The following is a 17,684-nucleotide window of genomic DNA, read 5'->3' on the forward strand; positions in this document are numbered from 1 at the left end:
TCTTGAATCAACCCGGCAACCTCGGTTTCACCTGTCATTTCCATTTCATACTCATTCATCATCGGTCCACAACTCTGCGCTCAGGTTCTTAGCAATGTGCCGACTCGCATCCATTGTAATTGTTTGCGAATGCGCCAGGGTAGGCTGCCGTCACGCAGCATTCGACGAACAGGGCCGCCGCAAACCACAACATACGAGCAGGCCCCAACTACGGTGGTACAACCATGACCTGGACGACAACACCCCTCACTATTGCCACTGGTATACGACTACTTCGGCCCAAACAAGACAGCTAGACACAGCACCATATTCGAACCTGCCTACGGACTGTGCACGCCTCTCGATTGTGGAAATTGAGTTGCGGAAACCATGCAAAGGTTGCAAGCATGGCGAATGCGTCGCGGCCAGAGGTGGACGGTCAACAACATGAGGGAAAACAGGGGCAGATGAACGGATCTTGGGAAGTATCAACCCCTGCGGGCTATTTAGTAGAAACCGGATAGGTTAGCGCTTCAAGTTGGAGAAGATCGAGTAGGGCAAAGCGTCGGCCGATCATAAGGAGACGAGGATATGATCAAGCAGCCGAGCTGTGCCAAGTGAACTGGAAAGAAGATCATTTACATCCACGCCCATTCCCCAGTTATTCAGTATCACCAATAACATTCGATAACAAGGAACATGGGAGGAGCAGTGTGTGGCTATCTGGCAGTGTACAAGTGCAAGTTTATTATTTAAACATTAGCTGAAGGAGTGTCTAATCTTTGTAGTCTATCGGCCGTTGGTCATTCGTTCATTTTATACAGTCTTTTTTTTTCATAGCTTTTTGTTTTTGAATCTTTACCCGTGCCCCCTAGTAGGTGTAAACCTGCTCGGGTCCCAGGTTGCCATACTGGCCCGAGCCGAAGGGGTTGGAGGGGGTGACGGTGACAGCCTGGCCGTTGACGTTGGAAACGCCGAACCAAGCCAGCTCCTTGCCCTGCACGACGGTGACGACGGCAAACGCCGGGGCGGGCTCGGCGACGTAGCCCCAAGAGACCTTGAAGCTGGAGCCGGACGTGCAGGGCTGGTCGGCCCAGCTCTCGGTCGCGGCGTTGGCCCCGGGCATGCGGATGACGGTGCAGCGCTCGGTCTTGCCGTCGGCCTCGATGGCGAAGTTGTAGTCGCATCCGGTGTTGTCCTCGCCGCAGTAGCGGGTCAAGTCCTTGATGGTCCACTTTCTGCCCTCGACAGGCTTGGGGTCGTGGTAGCCGGGGGCGTCGCCGCTGGATCCGGAGGTTGGCGTAGCAGCAGGAGGTGCCGGTGTGGCGGAGAGGGTGGGGTAGGTGAAGTAGGATGAGGGGCAGGATCCGGGGTGGGCGGGGTTGCAGCCGCCGGGGATGCCCGAGACGGAGCTGAAAGCAGCCGAGGCACTCGCGGTCGCTGTCGCTGTCGCCGTGGTGGAGTTGAAGTACCGGTATGATGATGGGCAGGACCCCGGGTGAGCAGGGTTGCATCCACCAGGGATGCCCGAGACGGAGCTGAGGGGGACCGAGGCGGTTGCGGTGCCATAGGTGAAGTATGAAGAAGGGCAAGATCCGGGGTGAGCCGGGTTGCAGCCGCCGGGGATCCCGGTAGCGGTGGGCTTGGGCAGGTTGGCCGTGGCGCTAGCGCAGAACTCGCGGTTGCGAGCATTGTCTTCGCCCACACAGGCGGTGAGGGTGCACGAGCAAGCGACCTCTGCAGTTCCGGCGGCGATGCATGCCTTGTAAGCGTCCTGGCAGTCGTCGCGGCGAGCGAGGGTAGGCGCCGCGGAGACGGCAGAGGCCACCGCCAAAGCAACGATGAACTTTTGCATCATGGTGGGGATGTATGTAACAAAGGTGTTTTTAATGGCTGGTTGCTGGAGTTGGGCGTACTGGTTGAGGATGAGTATGATTTGCGAATACAATAAGAGCTGTATTGAGCAGAGTTGATTCCCAGTTATATACGCATTTTGGCTGTTGTCGAAAGACTTCGAAAGTTTCCATCCACCGGTTGGAACGGTCAATATCTCGTGTTCATGGCGGCTGGTTATCCATTTGTGGGGTCGGGAAGGCGGGAAAAACATTCTAGTTGTTCGTATCGACTAGTTGCTTTGGCCATTTTCCCTAGCAACTAACCCGTTCAGGTTGACAACTCGATGGCCCCACTGTGCTCATGATCTCATTGCCCAGCTAGCGCTGGGAGACACCCCATAATTGTGGCCGGGGAACTGCTTTGGCTCCAAAGGTAGGCCGCTTCGCCCGACTGGGAAGAGGCTCTTTGAGAAATAGGGTTTCTTTGACGTCAAGTAAAAATGCTGTAAATAGCCCACCGCCTTTCTAAATGGAGCATTTGGCCGAGGCACTGCCAAATACTAGTTTGTTTACTGCGGCCGGCCTCTCCGTTGCTGCTTGCCAGCCGACGGGCTCGGCTCCACTGTGCTACAGGCCTCTTGGACCGACCGGTATGTTTGCCACCCGAGAACGCGAGAGGGGCGGACTACTCCAAGTTACACAGGCTCTAGTTCTAGTATACTAACCACCACCAACTCTCGAAAATATTACCCAACAAACTACACATTTGTACGCAAACGAATTAAAGTGAAATGCTAAACAAGCAAACAAAAAAAAAATCCCCGACTTCACATAGTTCACGACGTCACGTCCTGATTTAGCTTCCTCGTCACAGACACACAATCAGGGAGGGGGCAAACTCCTTAGCATCTGCTAAGGAAACATAGCATCTGAATTAGTAGGAACCAGTGAACTATCTTGCCGAGTAGCGAGGCATTTTTTGACAATCATCAAACGCTTGCTGCAATCTCATCGGCCTTCGGGGCTTTTTAAATCTAGGCGGCACTATTGCAGGTTCTACTATGAGCAAACACATGCATACTCACCAATTAGGCTCAGGCCTTCGTCTTCGTATGTTAAAGGCTGGGAATGATACAGGCCAATCTAGGCTCCACATTAAGCATACTGCCGACCCCGGGTGCGAGTACGAATCCATAGCCGGACCACCCATCAATGCGCGCTAAGACAGGGGTTTATAACTATGGACTTCGATAGGATTCGGCGAGCTTAGGTCCTCCACGATAGGGTTAGCTCAGCTGCGTGAAAGCTTCCTGGGTTGCCATGATGCCACAATATCCCATGGCTTCAAAAATTACCACGAGATTAGAAGTCAAGGGGAGACTTAACAAGTAAAAATGCGAGACAGAAGAGACATCTGCGTACGGAATTTAAATAATAGGCCTCTCAACAATAGGAACATTTCTGTCAAGTCAAATTTCAAGGCAAATTTGCAAGTCCGCCAGCAGGGTTACTGAGTTGCTGCAGGACCCTCATGGTTGTTTGGCCCAAGTCTTGGCCAGAAGTTCCTTGACCGTCAGCGGACGAATGTCAGGATGTTTGTCGCTAAGACGATTCTCTCTGGGCATCATGAGATGGCCCCCAACAGCCATTCTTCCAAACATGGCATTTAAACCAGCCAGTTCTTCCGTTGGAACACCATCGTAACCGCCCCAAACGGTCGCTTTATTCTGCTGTAGGTCCTCTTCGGTATCGTAGGTGACACTGAATGTCTTCCCTGCTGTACGATTCAAATATGAGAATTTGCAAAACCCGGGGGGGGTGGGGGGGGGGGGGATTCCCAACGTACGGCGAACATTCTCAATCATGGCCAGCGCTTCGAGCAACGTGAGGTCAGTGCCAACAACGATGCTGAACTCGGGCCAGTCGTCGACTTCGAGGGACCGGACGACGAAGCGGGCTACGTCAATAGTATAAGTGACACTGATAACGTTCTCGCCCGTTCCGGGGATGGCAGCTCGGCTGTTGGCGATGTCAAAGACCCAGATATAAGATGGCATGTGGCTCTTGATGTGAGGCATTCCCCAGTAATCCATGAAGAATCCATTCACGAATCTCGTGTACTGCAGTCCGGAAGCTTTGAGGGCCTCGGCGGCTCTCACCCACACCATTGCATAAGGCTCGGACTTTGCAAGTCTGATTAAATTTGTCAGTGATTACGGGTACAGATACGAGAGACGAAGTATTGGGAGGTGTGTACTCCAGAGTGTTACAGGCTCCGTATTCACTTGGGATGAATCTTTTGGTCTTTTCGGACTGCTTCGCGGCCTCAATCAGATTGAGCTGCGCCTTCTCTGTCTCTTCAGAGTGCATTCCGATTGCGCTAATAACCGTGTTTACATTGTTAAGCTCCAGGAGACTGGTGAGCGAGCCTACGTCTCCATAGTCCGCACGGATGAGTTGAGCACCATCTTGAGACGGATGATCGGGCACCTTCGGCATATTAGAATCATTAATATGAAATTTTGTCACAACCAGAACTTCTAGCACCTGGCTTTCACTTACATGTCGGCTGAGAACAAGCACCTCATGCTTCCCGCTGAGGACGAGTTGTTCGATGATAGTCTTTCCGATTCCGCCGGTACCTCCAGCAACGGCGACAACAGTCATGTCGACGGCTAAGCTTGAGCAATTCGAGTCTGAACGGAATGGGAATTCCAATGAGGGTTTTATTGCATTAGGATGTTTCTGGTTTGGTTCTGGCCATTTCATTTGGGTACACAATGAGTACATATATAGGGCTCGAGATCACAATATCCCGCCGGCGAGCAACGGACGTTGCTGACCGTCCATGTTGTCCTTAGTTGGCAATCAGACATCCAAATCCAGCCAAGTTCAGTTGGCTATCCCGCCGGCCTCTGCAAAATTTGGATACAAAGGTTACAAATGCGGATGCGGAGTTACCAAGCCGATTTCGAGCTGCTGGTGACGCTCGGGCTTCGGGTCGCGCGGCCACCGCGCTGCCTACTATGCCGGTATTATGCGCCGCCACGGAGCCGGCACAACGGAAAAGAGTAATCGACGCCATCGGCTTCTTTGGGAATTTATTAATACTTCATGTCTAAGTTTGAGACCAATTCACTATCATCGAAACGCAATGCGAATTCCCTTAAAAAGAGCACTGCAATACCGCAGCGATGTATGGTTGAATCATTGTTGTTAGATGTTTGCTGAAAGTAATTACGAAAAAAAATCCCCCGCTCTACACCTAAATCCCAAACCCATGCACCGAAATAGTTTGAATATCAATACCAAAAGTTCCCAATATCAAATGAACGCCGTATGCCATGCCACCGTTCGATCGTGGGTGTTCCCCCCCAAAATCAAAGAGCGTTTACGAAGTTGAAACCAACGATTCCCTCTGCACAAGCATCAACCATTTCCGCTTTGGGAAACACCGAAACCCTCCGGCCAATAATTCCGTCGTCGCCAACCTGCAACGAAACTGGGCTCTGCAGCATCAGCTCAAGCGTTGAACCGTCTTCGAGGAGTGAGGCGCCGGAGAAGGCGATGCGGTGGAAAAGGCCGCAGTCTTCGGGTCTTCGGGTGAGGTCACCAGATTTACTGTTCCAGCGGACTTTCGTTAGCCATTATGCCTGCGTCTGCGTTGGCTGGGATCTCGCCGGGCTGTGCGTGGCCTAGCCCGCCGTGGCGCAACTTACTGGATGACAACAACCATGTCGGCCAAGGACTGCACATCGCAGTTTTCCCCGCTCGTGATTCGAGCATGTGTGGCGAACGAACTGCCTGGTTTCCCGGGGGTATGAAATGCGAGATCCCCCCGTAATCTATAACTAGATGCTGACGAAGTGTGTTGGCTGAAGGGGTGGTTGAGCACGGCCAATGCGCCGCCTCTGGGTTTGGTGCAAGTGTCTGGGCCGCACATGGTCGCTGTGTGAATTCAAGGACGTGGTAGAAGGGCTTTCGTGTTTTTATCAGGCAAGTCTGGACAGTTTGAGTTGGTCTTTGTGTGTTGAAAAATACAATAACCAAGGAGGATAATTATGTGAAAACGACGCAGCGCCCATCTGATTCTATAAAGTCCTGAACCAGCTCAACAACTCCCTCAAGGTGCTCACTCATCCCTGTCATCCCAAAACGAGCGCGAACGGGCCCGGCCCGGGGCATCTCCGCACGTTCGCTAACAATAGCTCAACCAATCACGCTCCACTACCTCTTCAGAGTCGGTAATCCGAGACCGTGCACGTGAGTTCTCTGGTGAGCAAGTTAGAGCAATATTGATCAAGTTTATGCCAACCTGCATTGCTCGCCATCGCAAAGTAGCCAAAACACGGGGTTATAGCAGTTATCGCATTCTAAATTCCATCCAAAAATGCGTGATGATTGAGTTCTGATGGGTTTGGTCTCCACCTACCTCAAGATCATAACCCATGCACAATTTCAAGTGGTCGAGGCTATGGGAAGGGAAGGGGAGCCATCAAGGTGTCCATCACATCATCGGCCTTTACGGAGACGGAGAAGACACCCATGGATTCCGAGATGATGAAATGTGCTCACTACCCCTCCTTGAGATGATGGTCATCGTCACCCTTCCTCTCAAATCCACCGCTTTACCCCTCCATTGTTCACGCTTCTCTTCTTCAACCTCATTTCGATCAACCCAGAGAAACAATACCAACTTCAACAAGACGAGTAACAAGCATCACATACAGCAAAATGGCCAACGCACAGTACACACTGCCGAAGCTCCCCTACGCTTACGATGTATGTGCTTCCTGATTCACCCAAATCAGTACTGAATGCTGACTTCTCCTTCAGGCCCTTGAGCCGTACATCTCGGGCCAGATAATGGAGCTGCATCACAGCAAGCAGTAAGTGGCTTATGCGATAATACGGAAGAAGAGAATGTTAACCTTGCGGCATCTGCAGCCACCAAACATACGTCACGAACCTGAACAAGGCCATCGAGACCTACAATGCCAACCCCCTCCAGAACCGCTTCGCCGTCCTTGCAGCTCTCAACTTCCACGGTGGCGGCCACATTAACCACTCCCTGTTTTGGGAGAATCTCTCTCCCGCTTCAAGCCCAGACGCCTCGCCTGATGCCGCACCCAAGCTCATTGCCGAGATCACACGTGTTTGGGGCGACCTCGAAAAGTTCAAGCAGGCATTCAACACCGCGCTGCTCGGCATCACGGGTAGCGGCTGGGGTTGGCTGGTCAAGGACGATGTAACAGGCCTCAGCATTGTCACCACGAAAGACCAAGACCCTATCACCAAGGGCGTGCCCGTCTTTGGTGTCGACATGTGGGAGCACGCGTACTACCTTCAGGTTTGTGGCCATGTTTTCCTTGCTGTGTGATTCTGCGTTGGACGATGTAACTGACATGGTTCGACACACAGTATCTGAACGGCAAGGCGGCGTACGTCGAGAATATTTGGAACGTCATCAACTGGAAGACGTCAGAGTCGAGGTTCGCGGGTAGCCGAGATGACACATTCAAGGCCCTCAAGGCGGTTCTCTGAGCGAAATAAATTTACCGGTCGGCCACGCGTTAGAAGAGTCTGGATGTTTGTCCTTGGCGCAGTTGACAAGCTTTCAATGCAAGAATTGCGGGCACAGCAGTAAGGGGGCGTGACAAATTGATCAGTTTGTGGGTGCAATCTGGGGTTCACTTACTCCTCTACCCAAGGTAGCTCAGTCAGTGTAACAAAAATGAAAAGAAAGTGGCTGGGAATCGACAATCAGGCCTGATTTCAAGTGAACCGTGCCGCAGGGTGTCCTGTCAGCATGAACCCTGCCAGGCGGTGTAACATGCACTCGTGAGATCTTGGACTTGTTTTTTCATTGTAAGCTTCAAGGCGTTCCCGGCTACCTGTGTATTCCCTGCCTAGAAATAAAGTGCTAATGGCCTGAGTTGGTCGCCACTTGCGGAAATGCAACACCTTAGCAATCTGAAGTAAGACCCTTGCATCACGACAGGTTTCTTTGAACATTGTCAGCCATGCCACAAGGAGGTACCGTCGCATGGGAAACTGATCTCAAGGTTTGGTCAAACATGTTCGTTTAGAGGAAGACACGCGAGCCCTGTCCTAAATCCCGAAGGCTAGCGAAGACAAACACCGACGGATGTGAGACGGACCACGCAACGCTGGATGGAATGCAAACAGAATGTCTGGTCCGAACGACCCGTTTAATGAAAACTTTCCGAAATGTTCCAGGAGAACCGGCCGCAAACTGACATTTATTTTAACACCCCACAGCGGTCAGCGTGTTCCCCCGCCATTTCTGGCAGATAGTGACTGTCAACCTTGCCGCATCTCTGGTCTGCCTGCCTGCCTGCATTACACATCGCCGCGAACCAGCCACACGCGACACAAAAACTGATCTGATTTTTGATTGACCTAATTGTGATTCAATTATTTTGCAACAGAAGGTATATCTGGGCTGCTAGCTTATTCGTCCCCTTGAATTGCCGGCAATGTGCATCCTAGCCGATGCAGGTACACACACGACGCAGTCAACTGTTTTCGTACTGCATGGTGCTTCAGTACCAACAAGTAAAGCTTTCTGCAGCACACACACCATGCATAATTCTCGATACAACAGCTGTTGTACCTAGGATGGTGAACCCAAGTCTTTGGAACGCTTTCAGGATTCATGATCACAACATCAGGCTAGCCTGGGATCTGCTTGAGTTCTCACATTCAAAGCAGCTGTGTCTTCTGTCCTATTTGGCCTCGATCGTCCACAATCTTGCTGTCTGGTTGGAGCGCGCAATCGGTTTGGTGTTCCCGCAGATTTGTGCGACGGAAACTTGCAGCCGAAGTCAGGGCACGTGCAGCCGTCGTTATTACGGCTCTGAATTCCCGCCCGCTCTCTGTTTTCCGCCCAATTTGACCTTTCGGGATACTTCATAGATGCTAGCTGTTGCTGCATAGGCTGGTGTCTCTGTCGGGTCTTGACTGTCAACTCGGAAGCAACCCCCGAAGCATGCAGCTTTCCACGTTTTGGTTTGATAGACACGAGCCCAAAAAGAAAGCAACAAATGGCAAGTTGACGCCATCAGATATTTGCATTCTCGCACCCGCATATTATTAGAAGCCAAACAGCTGTATGAAAGAACCATCAAGGCTGGTCTCGGATAGACTGGCTGCTACTCGGGCGGGGTTCCCGGTTACCTTGCTGCTATTGTCATTTGTTAGGTATCCTCCCACCGATGTCAAGTACGGAGCGGTGTGCCAGTTACTTTTGGTATGCAATACCGGGACACTGAGTGCCGTGGCTTGGTCCTCGGCGGTGGCCTGCATACACCTCCTTATCGAAGCCCGTTCTAGATGGGGGCGGCAACTTGCGTGATGGGGGCATCTGCCAATCATCCCGTCGGCGTTCGAATCGCGCATGCTCTTCGTTGGCTGTGTTATTGACTTCGTCGGCACACAAGGGTCAAACCTCCTGATATAAATTGGCCGACCCAGAGAAGATTGGCCATGATCATTTCTGCTCTTGCCTATCATCGCTCACTGTTGCGATATCACACTCGTTTGATAATTCGTTTCTCCACCTCATCATGATTTCTTTCACCATTTGTATCACCCTCTTGGGTCTTGCGTAAGTATTCCCCATCAGTATATGGCCAACACTAACGTTTCAGTGCCTCATCTGTAACCGCCATACCTAATGCCGCATACCTTCTCCCACGCCCTCCGACGACAGTGACTGTCACAGCTTGCGGCGCCCAGTGCGCTACGACCGTTACCGTCACCGAGACATTGACAGAGACTGAACCATACTTCTACACTTGCGCCCCTTCTACCACCAGCTCGAATCTTGGAGACTTGACGTCTCCCACTCTACCATTGAGCACCATTCCACCCCTCTCTTCTTCGTCCACCAGCTTCACCAACTCGACCTCCCAATCCAAATCCAGTACTTCTTCCTGGATTGCTGTATCCTCTCCAACTCTGACCTGGGCAACTCCCACTGAGACGTCTACTCCTGGTACTACAGTATCTTCGCAGCTGCCTAGTGCTGGGACGCCGAGCTCGTCGTCCACTTGGAGAGTGAACAACACCTCGTGAGCTATCCGATCCAATCATCCATACCTGTTTACTGACTTTACTGATAGGACCCGGAGCTTCTACAGCTCATCCGCGCACGGCACTGGCACCGCTGTTACAAGCCTGACAAGTGGCAAGCCTTACCCGTCGTCGAGCATCTGGAGCAACACTACCCGAACTACTCAGCCCACGGAAAATTCCAGCACTTTGGGAGCAGTCTCGTCGACTTTCACAATTCCCGGCATCCCCATTCCACCTCGACCATCCTCATCTTCTGAGGTTAACTCTACCACATCTCCTGCCTCCTACACCGTCACCTCGTACACCACGGTCATCAACACCACTGTTGCATCTCAGCTTCCAGGAGCGTCTACACTCTCCCGCTCCCGCTCCCGTACCACTCTGAGATCGACCATCTTTGTCACTGTCACGCGCAGCATTCCCCTCAGCACCGGCACCGGCTACACCTCAACCACTAGCATCGGCACAGGAGTATCCAGTGGATTCCCTTCTTCATCTATTTCAAGCAGTTCGATTCGGCTGTCGGCAACACTGAGTTACGGCACCACCCTTGCTTCCACTTGGGGCACCAGTACCATCACCACATCGACCAGTAGCACCGCGCCGGTTTCTTCCATAGCTGCATCCTATTTCACATCCATTGGCAAGGAGTCCTGCACCAAAAGCCCGAGTTCCAAGTCAGACATCGCTTCCGTTCCACAAACTACCATCGCTAACACTTTGCCCAGCTTGATCCTCCCTTCAACCACCGTTACCTCGAGCACTAGTCATAGAGGATATGACCATTCCACATCATCTCCTGGAACGACTGTGGAGAGCGCCAAGGCTTCGCTCGTTTCGAGCAGCACCTCTGACATTCCCGGTGGCTACGAGTCTGGATATCCAACCTCATTGCCTGGTACTACGGTTTCAAGTGCGCTTCCATCCTTGGTTACACCAACAGATACTAGTATTGCAGGTGGGTACGAGTATCCTACTTCATTGGACGAGTTGAGCTCGACTGGGTATGGTCTTTCCAGTTCATCTCCCGGCACCACGGTTGCTAGTGCTCGGCCGACTCTGGTAACGCCCTCGTTGTCCAATGCGTCACCCACTCCGGCAACCCTTGAAAATCGAACGACTGATGAGCACACCTCGACCAGCTCGAGCTCTGCCATCTACGGAGGTTATGACTTTGGTCACTAAGTCATGCGATGGAAGACCCCTGCGCTGCCAAGTTGCTTTCGTTGCAAGAACATGGCGCGTTTTGGCGGTAGAGAAATAGATAGAAGCAGTTGCAGCATCATGTCTGGCGACTGACGTGAGAGGGTGCGGTACAAAGGGTGATTCGCTTCTTGACATTCATTTAGATCCTTTTTGCGCTGAGAGTTTGAAGATGTGTTTTTGCTTTGTCTTGCAAAGTCCAAGAACTGGCATGGACTATGTAATGAATCTAGTAAATGATATTCCGAGATTGTTTCTAGGCTTGCAAAATCTATCCAACCCTTGCATGACAGATTCTTCGTAACCACTAGGTTGTCAATGGCCATATCATACAACTACATACCCTCTCCCAGTTCTTATTAGTTTATTCCTTGTGTGATGTTAAAGATCATTCGTCTCGGTGACACTTGAAATACAACAGTCGAATAAAGTTTCCTGGAATTACGATCATGCCTGTCATTTTACCATGGGAATCCTTAAAATTGTTGGAACTCTATGAGGTAGCTAAATATAGTAATGCTTCTAAGTAACCAGCCTAAGACGACTAATGGCAGGCTACTCTAGTTATTACCAAGGTTCATTTTATCACCAGCTAACCTTTTTAGGTCTACACCGACGATTCAACCCATTGAGGGGGTGGATCGACCATTCATGATGACCGAACTAGCCATGAACCCAAGGCTTATGCGTACATCAAGCTCATTCTCATGTCAATTTACAGTTCTTAGCCCCAAGAGACATTCCAGAGACTATCTATCGCCTTTCTATTATCATGGTGGTGGTCGCCGCATGAGACCAATTTTACAGGTTCACGTCAAGGCTAAGACAAACATGATAATTCAGATGAACGGCCACTCGAACCCCCTGCCCAGATTTACCACCCATTCTGGTATGAGGGGACATCACTTTATACAGTCAACGTTACAGCATAAGCGCAAATGTTTTCACATGGCGCACATTGAGCCACGGTGCCTAGACAGGATTGCGGGGAGCAGTAGATGATTGGCTGAGGATCCATAATCAAAACAGCAGTTGTTCATGGTCGCAGTGGGATGAGCGGCATTGTTAATCAAACAACTGCAGCCTGTTTGAGTTATTTCCCGGAACCTAGAGGGCGAAGAACAGCGGTCAGCAACTGTCAATGCTGGAAATGTCAAGCGAAATCTGGCGTCTGCGCAATTGCGACACCCTACTCACTGATCCGTCTGCCCACTGTTTGAAAATCGCATGCCTCGTCCTAGGTTCTGACTTCTAAATAATTCTCAGTCGCATCATTCCACATCTTCGGGTCGATATTGGCACGCTAACTGTGATGATCACTGTCTCAGTTCTTAGGCTACCTCCTTCTACCGAACTTGGTGCGTCCCTGGTAAGATATTGCTCTAGGATTCCGCAATCGAGAAGCCATTCCTTTGGGTATCCATCATATCGGACCAGTATTCTCCGCTTACTTTTGTTCAATTCAGCGTTCTTCAGAGGCGACCATTCTAAATAGGTTAAGGGTAGCATGAGGTATGCGCTGGCTGGTCAAGAATCATTCAGCTCGGTGATGGATTTCATTTGTGACTATTTACCTATTTAGACCTGGAGGAGAATATTTGATTGGTGAATACCTCACAAGGTTCACATGTGACCCACAAGTGTACATGAGCCATGCAAATCACTTGGAAGGCCAAGATCTTAGTATGCTTCTAGGCCTGGCCATACCATTGTGACCTGGCAGGCGACCGCAAACGTTTTAACGTTAAAAGAAGACACTGGCATCATATATATTGGCGAGAAAAAGTCCCACTGTTACCAGGGACATCAAAGACAGCAAAGAGCAGTAACAGTGGGACTTTGTCTCATCCACCTTTGCGACCGAGGAGAAGTAACCAATTCATCTAGGGGCGGGCGTAAATGCACTTCGGGTGACTGGCTCAACGAGTATCTCAAACCGGACAGGATGGTCCCTCTTCATTTTTGGAACCAGAGGCATGGTTCCCTGCTTGCCTGCGAGCCCAGCTTGCCTAAATCTGAAATTCCTTAAAGAGTCTGGAGTAGGTATGGGAAAGCCTTGTCGAAGAAACCCAAATTGATCTAGCATGTCTGCCGATCCCTTCTAACCTAAATCGGACGTACATTAAGGGCTGAGGATGAACACATCCGATTCAAGGTCAACGTTCAGCTGATGCACTTTAGCTGCCATTTCCCCGCCCAGTGATCCATGCAAACTTTTGTTGTTTTTCAAAGCTGAGGAGACTTGCCAAGAGCTCTATTGCGGCGCATGGTTGAGGGAATACCTCCACCGCTGCGGCTGAAGCGCTGCTAACCTTGTGGCTTGGGTTTGGCGCGTACCAAAAGGCTTGGCACCAGCCAGAAGCTCATTGAGCCCGGTTTTACCACGAGTCCTTTGCAACGACTGATTGGAGTATTTGGTTGCGTTCATACCATTCATTTCCCCCTGTTGGTTGCTGTGGCGTGCTGTGGCTGCTATTCTTGGCTGCTGCTTTAAACGGGCGTGGGAAAGCTAGCGAGCTACGAGAGTGCGGAGTGTAGTGATTGATCACATATAATGCTCACCTTTGGAACCACTTTCGCGTTGCTCGTTCTTTTCCCCCTTTAGCTCGATTTCCGGGCAGGTTTGGAGTCAACACGCTAGTATTTTCCCTTCACAAAATCACAATGAGAGTGCCACCTCTGCTGCTCGTCTTACTTGCGCTGTCCGCTGGAGGATATGCACAGAGTTCTCCCGCTGCCGACGTACCAGCGACTTCTGTCGAAAAACCAGCAGAGTCGTCCGCTGCAAAGCCCACAGAATCGCCAGTTGGCAAACCGGCAGAGTCATCTGTCGCCAAACCTTCAGAGACAACTGAAAAACCTGCAGAAACGTCTGCCGGAAAACCATCAGGCGCCAATAGTGTCTCAGGTAAAGTACCACTCACTAGTTATTGAATTCCAAGTCCCCGCGCCAGCAGATACAACCCCTACCCTATCAACCATCTTAAGCATGTGTGTTTGAAACGATATCAAGAGTTCATATATAGTTCTGAGGTCTCTGCTGCGATACTTGTTTGGTGTCTTATTACTAACATATTATATCCACACAGCTCCTCCGGTTAGTCAGAAAAATGCCCCCTCAGGCGCCGATGGCGCCAAAGCTTCACCTTCCATAAGACTTGATGTCCCTCCTTCGGATGGCATCACAGCGGCTGGAAAACCAGCAGCTACGACAGTGGCGAAGCCATCGGGGCAAAATAGTAACCCTCCGAAACAGAATTCCCAACAGCCGGCAGCCTCGTCTGTACCACCACCGAACGGCATCGTTTCTAACTCTGTACAGGGCACTCAAGGACAATCCGAATCACCCCGCGCCTCTGTAGCCGTGGTCTCAACCGAAGGCTCGGGCGGCACAAAGACTGCGGCAACTGAAGCTTCTGGCACTCGTGGTGCTGGAGGCTCTAGCGGCACTGCTTCGGCAGGATCGTATGTCTTCTGCCCCAATTCTAGCTGCTCTCCCATTAACATCAGCAGATCCGGGACCGGGGACGGCGATGCAGGGCTAGCTACGGGATCAGTTTCTGCGCCTGGCCTTGCCACCACTGCCTCATTTGCAGCACAACCTTCTGACAACTTCAAAATCGTCGACGAGACTTCCGTGAAAGACGTGCCAGAGTCCAATACACCGACACCTCCCGATACGGCGTCTACGGACCAGTTCAATGCCGAGCTGACTGCCAACATTCCAGATAAGGCCATTTCAAATCAAAATGCGAAGTCGCTTGCTATCTTGGAGACGGCCTATTTTGAGTACTTTGTTAACAAAGACCCGGCGCCAGTTGACATTGGGAAGGTATTCATTCCGTCCAGCATCTCACAATGCCAGAATCTGTATTCCAGAAGATTAGTCAAGAGAAAGGGGTTTGTTGATAATGTAATGGAATGGATGCCATTGGTGTCTAGAGATCTTCGAGGCTTCAACAACTGCAAAGCCGTTGATTCGCTAGAGGTTGGAGTCTATTTCCATTACATGAGGGCTTCAGCAACAGCTGCCCGACCGAACGAGTTGGAGACAAGAGTTCAAGCGCAAGTGAGTGTCTGCAGTCTGTAATCATCACACTGTTGGCTGACTCTCAGCAGGTCAATCTCCTAAACGAAGCCTTGGGAGCGGTGAAGATCAACTTCAAGTTCATGGCGCTGAACTGGTGGGAGCCTAAAGCGAGCGAGGACTGGACCAGCGTCTCAAGACGTGAGACCAAGCTCCAGGAATGGCAGCGTCGAACGCGTGCTCCAGGGAAACTCATGCTGACTGTCTGGATTGTCAACGCTCTTCGCAGCAATGACAAAGATAAGCAGGATCTCAACAGCGTACGCAGCCTTATTGCTGTCCCCCCTCCCCCTCCTCCATTTCCCTTCATGATAACTTGCAAAACGTAGCAAAACCGGGCTGACTGTGATGATGAAACAGTATGCTACGTTCCCCAACGAGGTACTTGATGAAGATGACGGCATTGTAATTGAAGAGGCACATGTTCAAGGCGGCAATTCTACGACCCTCATTCACGATGTCGGCCACTGGTTTGGCCTTGGTCATACGTTCGCCGAGGTTGGCCAGCAGTGTGTCGCTCAGAGTGGCTTAACCAATGCCACACAGACCTCGGGCAACCAAGATGTTTTGTATCAGTGCTCGCAAGTTACATGTGCAGGCGGCCCGTCAGTTGACATCAACAACTACATGAGTGTAAGTCCTCGCCGGTCTCTGTTTGTATCTTCTCAAGTCTTCCGGTTTGAGGTTGCGGAACTGACTGGTTGGCTCTTCAAACAGTACTCCTCGTGCCGCGGCAAAATCCCAGAGCAAGGGTTCACCACAGATCAGAAAGCGCGCATGTTTGCGAACGCCCTTCAGTTTCGACGCGGGTACGAGACGGGCGAGTGCACACCGGACGGGAAGGCTGCCGTGCGGAAGCGTTCCAGCATGCAAGACCTTCTGGACGGAAATTGTCCAGACGTGGATAAACAGGCCAACATCTTGGTCAACACACCGCACACCTCGGTTGCGGCGCTCTATAAGCTGCCAAATGCCCTGTATACTGCAGTCGTTGCAGGTTGGACTTTCATGTTGTTGCTAATCTGAACGCAACTTGGCCGTACTCTTAAATATGAATATTGCTCTACGTTCTGAAGAGATCCGGGTTTCAGGTCGGAGTGGAACCAGCCCTTGGCGCCGGTGACATTCAGGAAGTGATAAAATATCCAGCTTTGTTCGTGTGCAATCCACCGACATCAAGAGAAAAAACATTATGTGAGAATAGTCGTAAGACGTATTAATATTATATATCAGGATGTCCTTATTGTTTCCGAACTAGGTGTCCGAATGCAATGTGTCCTGTAACATAAAAGTCGCAGACACTGCACCCAGCATTGCGACATTGGTAGTTTTATCATACAACATCAACCATGATCCATCTCATCGCATCTTTTTACATCAGCAAGTATGGACAAGAACCGGCCATCTTCGAGGCCTGCTCAAGGCACACCGCTTGCTGCACTCCAGCTTCGAGACCGTATTCCCAAAACGGCTCCTCTTAGATGGCAAGAGCACCGAGGACGAGCATGGCAAGACCGCCGAGAGGGGCAATGCCGGCGGCACCGGCGGGCACGGCAGAAGTGGTGGTCGCGGTGCCGTTGCTGGCAGCGGTAGTCGCAGCGCGGGTGGTGGTCGCGACACTGGTGGTGTGGGTGACAACGACGGTGGTGCTAGGGGAAGCAGTGGTAGAGGCAGTGGCGGTCTCGGTCTCGAAGGGCAGGGTTGCGGAACCGCTGGCCGAGGTAGGGATGCTCACGGAGGCGGAGGCGGAAGAGACGGTGGATGCGACAGAGGAAGCGGCCGAGCTTGAGGCGCCACCGGCGGCGGCAGCAGCGCAGAGCTTGTCGGAGGCGGGGAGGACCTCGTCTAAGGAATCGTCAGCTGTGTAGATGGATAAAAGACAAGTAAAACCTACTGAGGGCCACTTCCACAGTGCAGGCCGCGATGACGCAGCTGGTGGCTGCGGTCTGGATGGCATCCTTGTTTGCCTTCAAGCAGGTGCAGACGTAGTCGCCCTCCTTGCAAGTGGTGACCGCGGCGGTGGCGTCAGACAAGCACTTGCGAGCACACTCGGGGATGATGGTAGGGTCGACCTGGGCGGCGACAAGACCAACGAAGGCGGCGATTGCAAGAGAGTACTTCATATTGACTGTTGTTGATGTTGATATCAAGGTATGGGTGAGATTCTTGAATGGATGTGGTACAACGAGTGTTGATTGATAGAAGCAAGCGAGTGGTGAGGGGCAAAGAGATGGGTAGAGGGAGCTGAAGGAAGTAGGGCTTTATGTAGGCAATCGAAGGGGGCGGTTGCACTCCGATACCTCCTGGTTGGATATAGATGGGACTTTGGGATTGGGTTTGCAGGAGGTCAATCGCCGAGAGGGAAATACATGCATCTGGTTGGCTGGCCTGACCGGAGCTGGAAAAGGAAGGACGAACAACTCAACGTAGACTCATTACTCACTCAGAAGCACATGGACTAATCAAGAAAAGCTGGACAA

General features: G+C 51.4%; 7 protein-coding genes across 7 annotated transcripts; 3 read left to right on the top strand and 4 right to left on the bottom strand.

Moving 5' to 3' along the window:
- Window positions 1–850: 850 nt before the first annotated feature.
- Window positions 851–1,837, bottom strand: EsH8_IX_000972 (uncharacterized protein; the record flags this gene model as incomplete). The annotated part of the gene is made up of 1 exon (XM_083267308.1): window positions 851–1,837. One exon carries the CDS (start codon window positions 1,835–1,837, stop codon window positions 851–853), a length of 987 nt encoding a protein of 328 aa, XP_083130873.1.
- A 1,506-nt stretch (window positions 1,838–3,343) lies between these two features.
- Window positions 3,344–4,481, bottom strand: EsH8_IX_000973 (uncharacterized protein; the record flags this gene model as incomplete). The annotated part of the gene is made up of 4 exons (XM_083267309.1): window positions 3,344–3,588; window positions 3,661–4,007; window positions 4,072–4,304; window positions 4,377–4,481. 4 exons carry the CDS (start codon window positions 4,479–4,481, stop codon window positions 3,344–3,346), a joined length of 930 nt encoding a protein of 309 aa, XP_083130874.1.
- Window positions 4,482–5,194: 713 nt separating this feature from the next.
- Window positions 5,195–5,757, bottom strand: EsH8_IX_000974 (uncharacterized protein; the record flags this gene model as incomplete). The annotated part of the gene is made up of 2 exons (XM_083267310.1): window positions 5,195–5,435; window positions 5,534–5,757. The coding sequence occupies 2 exons, from the start codon at window positions 5,755–5,757 to the stop codon at window positions 5,195–5,197; spliced, it is 465 nt and encodes a 154-aa protein (XP_083130875.1).
- Window positions 5,758–6,548: 791 nt separating this feature from the next.
- On the top strand, window positions 6,549–7,358 carry EsH8_IX_000975 (Manganese/iron superoxide dismutase; the record flags this gene model as incomplete). The annotated part of the gene is made up of 4 exons (XM_083267311.1): window positions 6,549–6,596; window positions 6,651–6,703; window positions 6,762–7,164; window positions 7,236–7,358. 4 exons carry the CDS (start codon window positions 6,549–6,551, stop codon window positions 7,356–7,358), a joined length of 627 nt encoding a protein of 208 aa, XP_083130876.1.
- A 2,045-nt stretch (window positions 7,359–9,403) lies between these two features.
- On the top strand, window positions 9,404–11,099 carry EsH8_IX_000976 (uncharacterized protein; the record flags this gene model as incomplete). The annotated part of the gene is made up of 2 exons (XM_083267312.1): window positions 9,404–9,444; window positions 9,962–11,099. The coding sequence occupies 2 exons, from the start codon at window positions 9,404–9,406 to the stop codon at window positions 11,097–11,099; spliced, it is 1,179 nt and encodes a 392-aa protein (XP_083130877.1).
- A 3,876-nt stretch (window positions 11,100–14,975) lies between these two features.
- On the top strand, window positions 14,976–16,230 carry EsH8_IX_000977 (uncharacterized protein; the record flags this gene model as incomplete). The annotated part of the gene is made up of 3 exons (XM_083267313.1): window positions 14,976–15,017; window positions 15,234–15,464; window positions 15,565–16,230. 3 exons carry the CDS (start codon window positions 14,976–14,978, stop codon window positions 16,228–16,230), a joined length of 939 nt encoding a protein of 312 aa, XP_083130878.1.
- Window positions 16,231–16,681: 451 nt separating this feature from the next.
- On the bottom strand, window positions 16,682–17,327 carry EsH8_IX_000978 (CFEM domain-containing protein; the record flags this gene model as incomplete). Its single annotated transcript, XM_083267314.1, has 2 exons — window positions 16,682–17,049; window positions 17,099–17,327. 2 exons carry the CDS (start codon window positions 17,325–17,327, stop codon window positions 16,682–16,684), a joined length of 597 nt encoding a protein of 198 aa, XP_083130879.1.
- Between the last annotated feature and the right edge of the window lie 357 nt (window positions 17,328–17,684).

The sequence above is a fragment of the Colletotrichum jinshuiense genome, chromosome 9, assembly GCF_051148585.1.
Source record: "Colletotrichum jinshuiense chromosome 9, complete sequence".
In the NCBI taxonomy this organism is placed as follows: domain Eukaryota; kingdom Fungi; phylum Ascomycota; class Sordariomycetes; order Glomerellales; family Glomerellaceae; genus Colletotrichum; species Colletotrichum jinshuiense.